Source organism: Castanea sativa, chromosome 6 (genome assembly GCF_040712315.1).
Source record: "Castanea sativa cultivar Marrone di Chiusa Pesio chromosome 6, ASM4071231v1".
Classification (NCBI taxonomy): Eukaryota; Viridiplantae; Streptophyta; class Magnoliopsida; order Fagales; family Fagaceae; genus Castanea; species Castanea sativa.
Genome location: NC_134018.1, coordinates 11,945,092 through 11,960,969, shown reverse-complemented (window position 1 = coordinate 11,960,969; position 15,878 = coordinate 11,945,092). Strand labels below are relative to the sequence as shown.

At 34.1% G+C, this 15,878-nt stretch overlaps 1 protein-coding gene across 1 annotated transcript; it reads right to left on the bottom strand.

Moving 5' to 3' along the window:
• Window positions 1-1,809: 1,809 nt before the first annotated feature.
• LOC142638032 (uncharacterized) lies at window positions 1,810-3,033 on the bottom strand. The gene is made up of 2 exons (XM_075812021.1): window positions 2,626-3,033; window positions 1,810-1,972 (listed from the first exon to the last, which is right to left on the bottom strand). The coding sequence occupies exons 1-2, from the start codon at window positions 2,951-2,953 to the stop codon at window positions 1,941-1,943; spliced, it is 360 nt and encodes a 119-aa protein (XP_075668136.1). The 5' UTR covers window positions 2,954-3,033; the 3' UTR covers window positions 1,810-1,940.
• Window positions 3,034-15,878: the final 12,845 nt, after the last annotated feature.

Below are 15,878 nucleotides of genomic sequence, written 5' to 3'. Positions count from 1 at the left end.
GATCTACAAGATTAAGACTCGCTCTGATGGGTCCATTGAGCGCTACAAAGCTCGTCTTGTTGCAAAAGGTTTTACACAGGAGTATGAGATTGATTATGAAGAGACCTTTGCTCCGGATGCTCGTATCTCATTTGTTCGTGCTCTCTTAGCTGTTGCTGCTGCCAGTAAATGGGATCTTTTCCAGATGGATGACAAAAATGCATTCTTTTATGGGGATTTAAGTGAAGAAGTTTATATGCAACCTCCTCCTGGTCTCTCTGTTGAATCAAATAAGGTTTGTCACCTTCGAAGTGCACTTTATGGCCTTAAACAAGCTCCACGTGCTTGGTTTGCCAAATTCAACTCTACCATCTCTCGTTTGGGTTACATGGCTAGTCATTATGATTCTGCCTTATTTCTTCATCGCACTGACAAAGGCACTATTTTACTTCTTCTGTATGTGGATGATATGATCATAACTGGTGATGACCTCAGTGGCATTCAAGAACTCAAGAATTTTCTCAGTCAGCAGTTTGAGATGAAAGATCTTGGACATCTCAGCTACTTCTTGAGTCTTGAAATCACTCATTCTACAGATGGACTTTACATTACTCAAGCCAAGTATGCCTAAACTCATGTGGCCCGTTCCAGTACTGAAGCAGAATATCGTGCCCTTGCTGATACCTCATCTGAGCTTCTTTGGCTACGATGGCTTCTCAAAGATTTAGGTGTGTCTACATCCTCTGCTACTCCTCTTTATTGTGACAACAAAAGTGCCATTCATATTGCTCACAATGATGTCTTCCATGAACGGACTAAACACATCGAGATCGATTGTCATTTTATTCGTTATCATCTTGTCCATGGTGCTCTCAAGCTAATCTCAGTCTCCTCTACAGATCAACTTGCAGATATCTTCACCAAGTCACATCCTAAGGGACGCCTTCGTACTTTGGTTGACAACCTCAAGTTGGTCTCACATCTACCTTGAGTTTGAGGGGGGCTGTTAACATATATAGTGTTGTGGGCTTTAGGCCCAACTAGTTTACTTGTATAGCACTGTTACTTATATATCACTTTTACTTGTACTACACTCATATTTACTTGTACTGCACTCATATGCCTACTATATAAAGGCACTCATGTATATTCTTTCAGTGAGAAATACAATACTATTCAATTCAGTATTTCTAATAAAAAGAAAAGAATTATTGCTAATTAGAGACTTTAATGGAGCATAACTTTAATCTCATTGTTCAACTCTTCGATAACACCAAAAGCCATTGTTCAGGGACAGAGGTAGCCAAAAGCCATTGTTCAGGGATAGAGGTAGCCTTTGACTTGGGGCAATCGCCTCTCCCATATTATTTTTTATTTTATTTTAAATATTAGAATATATACGGATATTAATTTTAGTAATTTTATTTTATAAAATTACACTTTGCCCATTTAGTAATATCATTAATTCTTTTAAGAGTGATGTTATAGCTACAAATTTTTTTACAATATTTTTATAAACTCTTGAGATAGCAAATTCTTATTGGTTTGAATCTAAATTCTAAACCCACCACTTACACTACTTTTTTACTTACCAATAAATAATAACCATATTAATAATTTGTAAAAAAATTGTAACTCTCGCATTTTCTTCTTTTTAAAAACCATAAAAAAATTTTAGAATTTAATACACACACACACACACACACACATATATATATATAAGCCCAAAAAAATTAGTCTAACAACAAAAATTACCGTTGGTAAAACTAAAAAAAATTAAGTTTGATCAACCAATTTTACCAAAAACAAATAACCCAACCTTTTAAAAATTTTCAATCAAAATAATTGTCCTTACCTAACATGCATCAAAGTCACAAAAAAAGATACCATAGTGGCTAAGCCATCGTACACAACCAGCGGCAAAGTCGCACCTATTTATAAGTCTGGACTCCATCCCTAGTTCAACTCTTTGACAACATGTTGTTAACTTTACCTGGAGAGGGAGAAAAAAAAGGCTGAATACTTAAAACAAAACAAAGAACAGGGAAGCAGGAAGACGACAAGACTGAAGTTGTTAGGTTGATTCAGAGTTGCTGGGTTGAATCTAATATTAAGTGAACAATCTTCCTCTACTTCACATTCACGGGTAAACACTCTTCTCTTTCTCTGTTACGTTATTTTCTCTCTTTGATTTTTTGTTCTAATTGTAATGCATTCATTTGGTTAATTGACAATTGAGTTGGGTTCTCCTTTCTTATTGGCATTTTCTTTTTCTGGATTTTGTTTCATTTTTCGTTGGGTTGCTGAAAACGAAGGAAATTGTTTATGTCCACATGTGATAAACAAAAATCTCCTCTTTTCAACGTTAAACTATAATAACTTTCTTATATTAAAAAAAGACCAAATTACAACTTTTTTTTATTTTGAGAATCAATACGAAGCAATTTTATTAAGCTGAAACAAAATCAGAAACACCAAACTCATAAATATCCGGAGGAACATGCTCCATTTAGACTAACAAAGGTAAAGACCCTCTTGCTCTTTTAGTTAAGGCATGAGCTACACTATTGCCCTGCCGCCTTGTATGAGAAAAAGAGAAAGTTCTAAGTGAATTCACAATAGGCAAAAAGTCTTTAACAAACTGACCAATAGACGAGTGGCCACCATCAGCTGCCTTTAACGCGTTGCACACCACCTCTGAGTCACCTTCAAACACAGATTGACATATACCCACCTCCACTGCAAATTGAGCTGCCCTTCTTGCAGTCAGGGCCTCCAAGACCTCCACAGAATCTGGGTAAGGAATTTTCTCAGATAACGCTGTTACCACCTCGCCATTTGAATTCCGAATAACAACTCCAATTCCTGCCTCTCTAGACTCTGCAAAGACTGCCCCATCAAAGTTTGTCTTGTAAATCTCCCCTATCAGAGGTCTCCATTTGGTTCTTACAGGTATAGTTTTCGGTTTGATCATTGGAAATTTCTTCTGGTACTCAGCGAGATAGTTGCTGGCGGTGTTGGACACTTTCTCAATAGTTTTTGGTTCTTACAGGTATCGTTTTCGGTTTGACCAAATTACAACTGAGTCACATATGATTTGACCGAAATTTAAGTTGCGTATTTATGATTTGAAATTTGACATTTTACCCATCTGAAGTTAACTCAATTAGAATTCTGTAACTCACTTCTGTTAAAAATATGGTTAAATATGTAAGTTTGCTCTAATTTTATGACTCTCTTCCCCAAAAACATAAAAAAAAACATAAAAATACGAGATCAAATAAGATAAAAAATAATCCAATAGAACACTTGCATCATGGGATTTCAAATCACAAATAAACAACTTAAATTTTGATTAAACCTTAGGTGGGTAAAGTGTCAAATTTCAAACCAAAATTAGATAATTTAAATTTCGATCAAACTATATATGAGTAAGTTGTAATTTGCCCTAATACACACGTCAAAATAATTTGCTAACTATTCTTGAATTCTTTCATTCTAGGATCTATTTGGGATCCGTTTATTTTGTTGAAACTAAAAACTTTTACTAAAAGTACTATAGATAAAGGTAAAAGTTAGCAGAAATGATATAATGAGACACATGAACAGTGCCAAAAAAGTTCAGTAAAACCCATAAATAGTGCCAAAAATAAACTGAATAATAAAATAAGTTGGTCTTTAAACTAAAGCCAAACGCACCCCTAACTCCAAAGTCTAGAAAGACAATGCCTACAATGTCCCTTTGTCATCTTGTGCACTCAAACATAGTCATGCATAATGCTTCCTACAAACAAAATGGAAAGTTTGTAGAAAATAATTAGACTAATTTCTTGTAAACATGATTGCCCCAAAGATGATTATCAAAAAAACATGATTGCCCCAAAGATCCCAGCCAACAAAAACAAAAAGAAGGGTTTGGCGTTTTGCTTTACCGACTTCTCCACCGAGTCTGACTAGTACTCCTGAGATACCCTCCTTTTTTCTTTTTTTTCTTTTTTTATAGAGATATAAAGGTAATTTGATTTTTGGAGTGTAGTATTAGAGCACTGTATTGGGTCTTTTCCGTTGAAATCTTGGTTGAAGACGTGGAAAAAGGGACAAATTAATGTGGGTTTAGTTTAGGCCGATAATTTTGTGTGTTGGTGTTAGAAGAGGGGATTTGATTACACAAACAAGTCTCTTACCTTGATTCTTAATAAATAAATATTAAAAAAGTCTCTTAAATTTTTTTTATTTATTTACTAGTGGCTCTTTGGGAACAACTTTTTTAACTAAAATTAAAATTTTTTTTGTTGAAAATATCGAAAAAAATGCTAAAAGCTAGCTAGTAAATAGTATAGTAGAACTTATAAATAATACTAAAAAAATACAATAAGATCCATAAATAATAACAAAAATATATCGCACACCCTTAGTGCGATGATCACTCCACAGATATAAGTGCTTGTGAAGTGTGGGGGACAAAGACCAAGGTTCAAGTCTTCAGGAGGGAGCTTCACACATATACACTTAAATTAGGCTAGAGTAAAAATTTTATCTTGTATATAAAAAAAGAAAAAAAAGAAAAAGAAAAAAAGAGAGAGAGTTAAAAACTCTAATAAGCTTGGTTTCATCACTTTCAAAACACACTCTCAATATCATCTTTTCAAGAAAACAAGTTCTAGATTTTGTTAGTGTAACTTGTCTTTTGAAGAGATGAGATTTAGGTAGACCAAAACTTTTAAAATGGTCACATTAGTTTTAGCAAGAACAACACATGCTTAAGGAATTGTCACTCAAGAAACTAATTCCATATGTAGAGACAAAATCAGAAGCGGACATCATAAGTTGAAACTCTCTAAAAAAATGTAAAGACAAAATTTTTAAAATTTTTTTTTAAAAAAAAAACTAAAACTAAAACTACTATATCTGATCATCAGTTTTTTTAAAAGTACTATTTTGCCAACATTTTTTTGAAAACTTATGAAGCCAAAAAAAAAAAAAAAAACTGTTGCCTCAAAGTAGTATACAAGAGTAAAATTGATATAAAAAAATTTTCCATCCTGATAATCAAACTGGAATAGTCATTTAATGTTTGTCATATTCCTCCAGCAAAGAAAAATAACACTACATTTCGAGGAGACAATCTTGACCTATGTTCATTTAATTATAGTAATATTGGAAGAAAATCTTTTGAAACAAAAAGGTAATGCTAGGTGAGCGCTTGAGGCTTGTGTCAGGTGGTTTTATTATTATTTTTCAGATAAAATTTAGCTACAAAATTAGTTGTAAGCTTAAGGTTACAACGTTACTTAATAAAATAAACATTACTATATATTTTAAAAATCTTACCGTTGAATTGCATATTCTTTACATTTTTAATACATATGTCAAATTTTGTGTCAATTGGATATTATTTATTATATGATCTATAAACTTATATTTTATGCATAATTTCAAATTACAAAAACTTGTAATTTAAACAATTTATTGATGACATAACTATTACTCTTTAATTTATTAAAAAATTTGCAAGTATAAAGGATATAAGAAGAAGAAATAATCCAATAATGGATTTCTCAAAATTTACTTCTAATAAAAAAGATATTGAGTAAGGTTGTAGACTAAGGTTACAACCAATTTTGCAGCTAAACTTTATCCTTATTTTTTCTTTAAAATAATTATTATATGCTCATATTGTGTAATTTAGTACTATATGTATTGTCATATGATTATTTAAAAAGAAAAGAAAAAAATATTATTTAAATAGTTAATGTTAACGTGTATAGTGTTATGGGCTTTAGGCCTAACTAGATTACTTGTATAGCACACATGCTTGTACTGCACTCATATGCCTCCTATATAAAGACATTCATGTGTATTCTTTTACAGAGAAATACAATACTATTAAATTCAATATATTTAACATGGTATCAGAGCCACTGTTCTGACCTTTTCTTAGCAGTCTTGTCTTTATTAGTGTAACTTCATTCTCAACATAGCTTCCGCTGTCACTACAGCCACAATAGCATTTTGTTGTAGGACCTCCGATGCCTTCCAGCCATTGTCCTTGGGTTCCGAACCTACAGCCGCCATCGTTGAGGAGTCTTACACCATACAGACCACTGCACTTACTGTCTTCGTCGTGCATCTTGCTCCAATAAGTATTTTTCAAGTACCACAGTGATCGTCTTGCCCCAATCTACTCAATCGCGGAAACCTCGCAGTCATCGGAGCTTGCACGCGCCCTCACGCGCCGCCCAAAGATTTTGCACTGAAGCTCACGCCCTGGGGTGCTGCCATGCGCCAATAGTCTTCCTCACGCGCCGCCACGAGCTTACACGCACTTGCATACACTAGATCTGCACCTGCTGACATCAGCCCTAGGTGATGTCATCACTGCCACATCATCAGATGACATCATTGTCCATCACCTACTGACGTTAGTTGACGTCATCGTTGACCAAACCGTTGACCATACTGTTGACCAATGGTGACTAGGTCGTTGACTTTTATTGAAGGTGACTTTGACTGTTGACTTTTCTCTAGGATAAACTTTTTTTTTTGCCGTCCAGGTGCTCCTTACTCATTTTTTTGCGTAGATTTCATTTTTATAGTCCATTTTTGCATATTTTGCTTCTAAATAAAGAATAATGACAAGTCTTCTTCTTCTTGCGATAATCATCGTCGACAATCCAGCAAACGTTTTTGCAATTTTTGCAAACATTTTGGCCACAATATTGAGACTTGCTATCATTGCAACAAATCAGCTGTTTCAATTTTTGCTGCTACTGTTACTAACACTGAGAATGTCCAACCAATGGCTCCCGTCTTTGCATAGTCTAAGTTTTCAGGTCGCACTTTCACCATGTCCACAGATGACCTAAAAAATATCATCGCTAATGTCATTTGTATGGTTGGTAATGCATCTTATTCCTCTTCTCTCTTAGCTTTATCTGGTATGTCTCCTTCCTCTTGGCTTATGGATTTGTTGCAATCACATGACACCTCACTCATCCTTATTTTTTGAACTTAAACTTGCACCATACCCTCTTAATATTTGCATAACAAATGGTTCCACAATGTCTGGTCATAATATAGGTTATGTTTCGACCTCCAACCTCTCAGTTCTTAGGGTCTTTAATGTTCCTGACATTTCTTACTATTTATTTTCTGTGGGACAATTAGCTAAGTTGGGTTATTGCATTATCTTTAACTATTCTGTGTGTATTGTGCAGGATCCGAGGACAGGGCAGGAGCTTAGGACTGGTCCCAGAGTTGGGCGTATGTTTCTAGTGGACAGCCTTCGTCTTCCACTTGTTGCCCCTGTTTCTGTTGTCACAGCTGCTACAGTTTCTTCTATTCCTTCCCTTGCACTTTGGCATGCTTGACTTGGTCACGCATCTTCTTCTTGAATACAATAATTGGCTTCTAGAAGTTTTTTAGGTTCAGTGTCTACAGAAAATTTTGATTGTATTTCATGTCAGTTAGGAAAACAACCAGCTTTACCTTTCAATACTAGTGTATCAATATCCACTGATATCTTTGAACTTATTTATTCTGATGTTTGGGGGTCTTCCTCTATCTCTAGTATTGGTGGATCTCGATATTTTGTTGTCTTTGTTGATGATTACTTCTGCTATAGCTGGATTTTTAATATGAAATATCGTTCTAAATTATTGCAAGTATATTCTAATTTTGCCAAAATGGTTGAAACTCAATTTTCCAAACGTATCAAAAATTTTTGATCTGATAATGTTCTTGAGTACACTTAATATGCTTTCCAAACTGTTTTGCATTCCTATGGCACTATTCATCAACTAACTTAGGTACCTCTTAGCAAAATGGTAGAGCCGAACGAAAATTTCGTCATATTCTTGACACTGTTCGTACTCTCATTCTCTCTGCTAAAGTTCCTACACCTTTTTGGGGCAAAGTTACTCTTCATGCTGTCCATACTATTAATCGCATTCCCAGTCCTGTCATCCAAAATCAAACTCCATATGAGCGTCTTTTTGGGTCACCTCCAGACTATCACCATTTTTGCTCCTTTGGTTCTGCTTGTTTCGTTCTTCTTCAGCCACATAAGCATAACAAACTTGAGCCTCGGTCAAGGCTTTGTTGTTTTCTTGGCTATGACGAAACTCAAAAGGGGTATCGATGTTATGATCTTGTTTCTCATTGTCTTCGAATCTCCCGCAATGTTGTCTTTTGGGAACATCGCCTCTTTGTCGAGCTCTCTCATTTCCGTGCTTCCCTATCTTCCTCCTCTGTCTTAGATATTTTTCCAGATGAGGCACATATTTATTCTGTAGCTGCTCCTGATCCTCCTGTAGCTGCTCCTGATTCTTTTGTAGACTTCTCTATCCAACCACCAGATATCCTTGATCCCTTTCCTAGTTTACCCTTTAATGAACAAGTCGAAGACAAGGTACCCAACCTCGAGCTTGGGTCCCCTACTCCTACTCCACCTGAAGATCTTGCACAAGACATTTCACCTCGTCGCTCAACTTGAGTAAGATCCATTCCTGTACATTTACTTGACTATCATTGTTACACTGCCCTTGCTACACTGCACGAGCCTTACACCTATCGTGAGGCTTCCACTGACTCTTTATGGCAGATTGCAATGAAAGAGGAACTTGATGCATTATCTAAAAAACATACTTGGGATTTGGTCACTCTTTCCCCTGGGAAATCTATGGTTGGTTGTAAGTGGATCTACAAGATTAAGACTCGCTCTAATGAGTCCATTGAGCGCTATAAAACTCGTCTTGTTGCAAAAGGTTTTACACAGGAGTATGAGATTGATTATGAAGAGACCTTTGCTCCGGTTGCTCGTATCTCATCTGTTCGTGCCCTCTTAACTGTTGCTGCTGCCTATGAATGGGACATTTTCTAGATGAATGTCAAAAATGCATTTCTTAATAGAGATTTAAGTGAAGAAGTTTATATACAACCTCCTCCTGGTCTCTCTGTTGAATCAAACAAGGTTTGTCATCTTCGACATGCACTTTATGGCTTAAACAAACTCCATGAGCTTGGTTTGCCCAATTCAGCTCTACTACTCTCGCTTGGGTTACATAGCCAGTCATTATGATTCTGCCTTATTTCTTCGTCGTACTAACAAAGACACTATTTTACTTCTCCTACATGTGAATGATATGATTATAACTGGTGATGACCTTAGTGGCATTTAAGAACTCAAAGATTTTCTCAGTCAGCAATTTGAGATGAAAGATCTTGGACATCTCAACTACTTATTGGGTCTTGATGTCACTCATTCTACAGATGGACTTTACATTACTCAAGCCAAGTATGCCTCTGAACTCTGTCTCGAGCTGGATTCACTAATAGCAAGACTGTTGACACTCCAATTGAGCTTAATGCGCATCTGACTCTCTCAGAGGGGAAACCATTGTCTAATCCCTTTCTTTACAAACGCTTGGTTGGCAGCCTAGTTTATTTCACTGTTACTCATTTAGACATTTTCTATGCTTTTCACTAGGTGAGCCAATATCTGTCTACTCTACGATTGACTCACTATGCTACTGTTCTGTGCATTCTTCGATACCTAAAGGGCACTCTCTTCCATGGTCTTTTTTACTCTGCTCAGTCTCCTCTTATTTTCCATGCATTTTTTTATGCTAATTGAGTAGGAGATCCCACTGATCGCAAGTCCACCACTGGTTATTACTTTCTTCTTGGTTCTTTTCTGATTTCTCGGCGAAGTAAGAAACAAACTCATGTGGCCCGCTCCAGTACTGAAGCAGAATATCGTGCCCTTACTGATACCACATCTGAGCTCCTTTGGCTACGATGGCTTCTCAAAGACTTAAGTGTGTCTACATCCTCTACTACTCCTTTTTATTGTGACAACCAGAGTGTCATTCATATTACTCACAATGATGTCTTCCATGAATGGACTAAACACATCGAGATCGATTATCATTTTATCTGTTATCATCTTATCCATGTGCTCTCAAGTTGATCTCAATCTCCTCTAAAGCTCAACTTGCAAATATCTTCACCAAGTCACATCCTAAGAGACGCCTTTGTACTTTGGTTGACAACCTCAAGTTGGTCTCACATTTACCTTAAGTTTGAGGGAGGTTGTTAACGTGTATAGTGTTATGAGCTTTAGGTTCAACTAAATTACTTGTATAGCACACGTTTTTCTACTGCACTCATATGTCTCCTATATAAAGGCACTCATGTGTATTCTTTTACAAAGAAATACAATACTTGTTTAGTGAATTCATTATTTCACTATTGAAATACAATAAAATTTTAAAAACAAAAGGAAAATAGAAAAAAGAACGGCTTGACTGGCATATATACAACTCAGATTTGTATAACTTAGTATTTGTTATTGAATAAATAAATTTAAAAAAGAAAAAGAAAAAAAGAACTGAGGTGTGCTAAATCAGCCCGTAGTAAATGTCAATCCAACTTGCTTGGCATATTCTCCTACAGTATGTTTCGGTTCTTCTTTTTCTTTGTTTATTTCTTTTCTAGGGAGCAAAGCTCATATGATCTTCCCCCTTATCTATTATTCTATTTCAACTTGCTTGGCATATTCTCCTACGGTATGTTTTGGTTCTTCTTTTTCTTTGTTTATTTCTTTTCTAGGGAGCAAAGCTTACATGATCTTCCCCCTAATCTATTATTCTATTTCCTCCTTTCTTTTAATATCTTTCGAATGTTAACTCTTTCCTCTGTTCATGAAACAAACACAAGAATATTCCCTTTTCACCGACGCAGGGTGTGGCTAGATATTAGAATTGTATTGTTTTACGTGATATTTGATTGGAGTTGAGTGCTTCGAACATTAGTGATTTAAAGAATGTAGGCGTAAATGTATTTTTAGTCCTTATATTTTGACCTAATTTTTATTTTGGTTCCTACATTTTATTTTTACCACTTTTAGTCCCTAAACCAATTAGTGCGCCTCATTTTAGTCCTTTCCGTCGGTCAACTAACAGAAAATGCTGACGTGGCTAACGGCACAGTAAAATAGTAATTAAAAAATATATTTTAACATTAAAAAATTGCCACATTAGCATTTAAATTTAAAAAATTAATTTATTAATTTTAATTAAATGAAAAAAATTAAAAACAAAAAAATCACAATAATTGAGATCTCAGATTGCTTGAACAAGAACACAAATCCAGATCAAAGAACACAATCCCAGAAATTATAAAAAAAAAAAAAAAAAAAACCTACAACAACAACAACAATCAACCATTCAAGACCGAATTCTCCCTCAGTCCCAACCCAAACCTAGCCCTCTTCTTCATGCTCAGATGGTTGCTCCACCTTGATGACCCACATGTGTTCAGATGAGTTCTTGACTCAAAACCTTATAGGTTTCGAGCAACTGAGTTCAATTGGGCTAAACCAACTAACCCCATCTCAGATCCACCTCCAAAACCAACACTTTTACCCACAAAATCAACAGCCACAACATGGTTCTTGTTCTTCAAATACCCTCAGCTTTTTGCCAGGCTTAACTTCCCAAACCTTCGTCACCATGGCTCTTGCGTTGGCGGTGATTTAGATCCTTTTATTTGTTTTTTTATTTTTTCAAAGCTTCACCTTTAAGAAATTCATAGGTATCGAAGGCCTTACCGGTGGCGAGCGACACAACGAGAAATTGAATGAAAGAGAAAGAGAGAATCGGAGGAGCTTCGAAATCGGGAAGATAGATAGAAAGACGATGGCTCAAAACGCACAGACCAGGACCTAGATGGGGACGAGGACCATGAAGTCGAAGTCGAAGTCAAGGCGAGCCAAGATGTGGGTCCAAGACGAGAGTTGAGACGCGGGTTCAAGCCGAAGTCGAACAAGAACTTGTGGGAGTAGATTTTGTCGGAGATGAGAGAAGAAAAAGAGGAAGAAAGAAAGAAGGCTAAAGAAAGAAAGGGAGGCGGAGAAACTGAGAGAAAGATCTGGGGAAGAAGAAAAATATAGAAGAAAAAGAAACTTAGATCTGTTATGTTTGGGTGTGTGTTGTTATATTTAAATCTGGGTTTGTGTTTATTGTGTTATTGTTGAAGATGAACTCATATCTAAATTTATGAATTTTTTGAATTTTAATTCTGCTGTTGTTTTTTTTTTTTTTTAATTGATAAATTTTTTTTTTTAATTATTTACGAATGTGACCTTTTAAATTTCTGGGCAATCAAACATGTTTAGGGAAGAACATGAACAGTCATGTTCTTCCCAAAAACTAACGATTTTTTATTATTTATTTTAATGTTTGTTTTTAATTTAATTAATTATTATATGTAATTATATTATTTTTTTATTCCACCGTCAGCTACGTCACCCTTTTCCGTCGATTGACTAACGGAAATGACTAAAATGAGACGTGCTAATTGGTTTAATTGGTTTAGGGACTAAAAGTGGTAAAAATAAAATGTAGGGACCAAAATAGAAATCGGGTCAAAATGTAAGGACTAAAAGTGCATTTACGCCAAGAATGTATTATGCCTATAATGATAGACTTATCAAGGCCTTTGTGTCTTGTTGGTGCATATGATGTTATCCTTATTGACACATGATATGGGTTGAAGAGTCTATACCCAAGACCCATTTTTTATTCAGTCCCATCTCTCTATTTTAAAAAAATTATTATTATTATTATTTTTCTTTTTGAAAATTTCATTTCTCTTGATAGATATTCACTCTTGTACTTGAAGGGTTATCCTTCTATTATTATTTTAAAACTATATTAATTTTTTAAAGATATGTTATTTTGTTACCATTAGTTTTTAGCTTGTGTTATCGTAAATTATTTACTTTCAAACAGTTGATTCAATCCAACTCATTATTCAATGAAGTATTCTGGCCTCTAATCACATTCTTTATAAATCATCATAATGTGACATTTTATTAAATTTTCAAGTTTTGACCTTGAATATATTTTATATTTCATTAAAATTTTCTTTAAACTAGACAATTTCTTAAAACGTTAGGTTGATTTTCATTAATATATTTTTTACATTTTCAATAAAATGTCCAAGGTTTGCGTCCACCCTACTTAATAGTTAATATGTATAAAACAAAAATACCATGAACCAGCAACCAAACATACAACCCTTTAACACCCCCATTTTAGGCCGGATAGTACCTTCCTAAGCCTTAGAGCATGGGGATTGAGGGTGGGTCTCGGGTTCTAACTCCAGGGTAGCATGTTAGGATAAATTATGATAGATTAATAACTAGTTCAAAAAAGAAAAATCACAAGTACAAATGTACAATAGTTTCTAACTAATTAGGATTCAAACTTTACCTTCAAGAATCTTATCCTTTAATCCTTTAAAGGTACTGTTTGATTTTTTCCATGAAAGAAAATTTAAATTTAAATTTAAATTTAAATTCAAATTCCCATTCCTACTTATTTTAGTTATTCAAAAAAAAAAAAACAGCCTTTATCACTTAAAGTTTCTTAAACAAATTCTAGAAAACATTGTCATACCTTGCTTATTACGCTTGACCAATCCCTCGTAAGAAAAAAAATTCCCCAATAAGGTGGTATTAACAATCAATAAGTTTAGTGATACAGTAGGTTCAACTCAACTAGTAAAGTCTTTAATGGCTGTATAAGAGATTTGAGATTTAATCTCAGCTTACACAAAAAACTGATTGGTGTTTTGGTCTGATGATAAAAAGCTATCATCAGGGTTTTTCTCTCTCTCTCTCTCTCTCTCACACACACACACACACACACACACACACACACATATATATATATACATTTATATGATTTGTTGTTATTGGTGTATAATAATAATAATAATAATAATAATAATAATTGTAAGGACCAAAAAATCATAAACCAGCCTTGAATATCTCTGCTAGCTCCTGGACTAAAGATCCGAATACAATATATTTGGTAGAGAGGGTTCAACAACCAAAAGTCCCCACTCTGTATATTCCAGTTCCTATTTATATTCTTGGCTCCTATCATCTCAGCCCTACACCTTGCAATCTATTAAGCTTCTTCTCCCGACACCTGTCCGTCGGTAATGGAGCTAAGTCCTAACTTTGCGTTCCGCACTGTTCAGGTCACGTCTACATTAATGCAACGGACAAAGTCGATACTTTCTAATTAATGCGGCCAGAAAGGTTGGTGCCGGACATTTAATGCAACCTTCTAAGTTATCCTGCCACATTCAGCTATTCGCAATGCGTCCCCTATGTCATCAAAGCCCATGCTACTTCATCTTCTGGTATCCTCAGGTAAGTTTCCTTATTCCTATATTCTCCCTTGCTTACTACGTCTCGAGCTTCCCTTCCTCAGGTCCTCGGGTTCTTGGGTCTTCGGCACCTCACAATAATAATAATAATAATAAGAGAAAGTGTAAGTACATATTTTTTTTGTTCAAATGTAATGTAAAGTGTATACTTATACTTGCACATTTTTTTTTGGTGGAGAAACTGCTTATACTTGCACCTAAACCAAGTAAAAGTGATATTGTTTAAAAGTCTGTTAAAAATATTAGGGCAAAATTTTAGCTCTAAATTTACCTGGAACATTATTCTTCAACTCACAACGTGAAAATTCGTAAGACTATTCATGTATATTATTTAGAACAAAGTTTGGTTGCAAATTAATTTGTAACTATCTTTTCCAACTAATTACGTGATGATTTATAAGATTATTCATTGCATTATTTAAACATATCATATGACACATGAAAAAAGTTACACGACTAAAACTACAAATGAATTATTTTTTTAATTATGGATCAGAGTAAGATCGCTTCAAACTAGTTTAGAGTTAACCTTTATTTTATTATTTATACAAGTTGCATGATTTATTAAAAAAAAAATGACATGATTAAAGATATACATGAATGATCTTTTCAATGGCTACACTGACATTGTGGAAAATAGTTTCAAATGGTCTAAGGGCATTTGCATCAGTATCTGCATAATAAAAAAATGTGTCAAATTTACACATTCAAGCTCCAAGTCACTCACATCAACCATGTAAATATACATTATTAGAGCATTTACATCAACTTATGCAAAAAATTTCGTTTATTTAAGCATAAGAACCTATTTTTTCTATTTTATATACTCAATTTTTAAAACAATCTACTTCAGATTATCTATTTTACTCTACATTACATTAAAATATCAAATTTTCTTAATTTTTAAAATTATTTATCTTTCTTCATACACAATAATTACTATCCACCTTCTTTCTTCAACTTCTAGATATGTAAAGATGCAAACTGAATAGTATTAGTATAAATTTATACAATTACTGTAGAAATTTTATAAATTTACACATTTTTAACTTGACTGATATAGTTGACTTTTTTTTTTTGGGTTGAATATGTAAAATTGAAATTTTTTTCTATTTTATATTGTTTGATGCAAATACTCTTGCTGTAGTTTTATATATCATTATTTTAATTTTTTTTCTCTCACCTCTTCCCTCATCAAATTTCTTTCTCCCTATGAAGATAATAATAAACAAAGAATGAAGAATTATTGTTTGAATAAAATATAATATAAAATAAATAATCTAATATAAGTATTTTTTTAAAATAATTGTGTAAAAATATAAAAATAAGTCCTTATACTAAAATAAATATAAATTTTTAAAAGAACCGGATCCAAATGCTCCTCCAAAAAATAGATTTTGTAATTAGCTTTACTTTCTAGTACAGTACAACTCACACGAGTAACAGCGGGTTTACAGTGAGAGAGTGGATTATTGGCGGCAAAGAAAAGATATTAAAATAATCAAAAGGTGTAGTTTCGTGTCATTTTCTTTTATTTAATTAATTTTTTATTAAAGGGGACCCACTTTTTAGTACAGTTAAGCGTATATGCATTACTTGTGAACATTTTGCTAAGAAGGGATGCGTTAACGAGGTAAGGTGCTCATTAACAGCAA

Bases quoted from the DNA above. Each gene is read 5' to 3' on its own strand.
- LOC142638032 (XM_075812021.1), bottom strand. From the start codon at position 2,953: ATGATCAAACCGAAAACTATACCTGTAAGAACCAAATGGAGACCTCTG. The intron at 1,973-2,625 runs GTCAGTTTGTTA...CTCCCTCTCCAG, and splicing joins TGGTGGCCACTCGTCTATTG to GTAAAGTTAACAACATGTTG.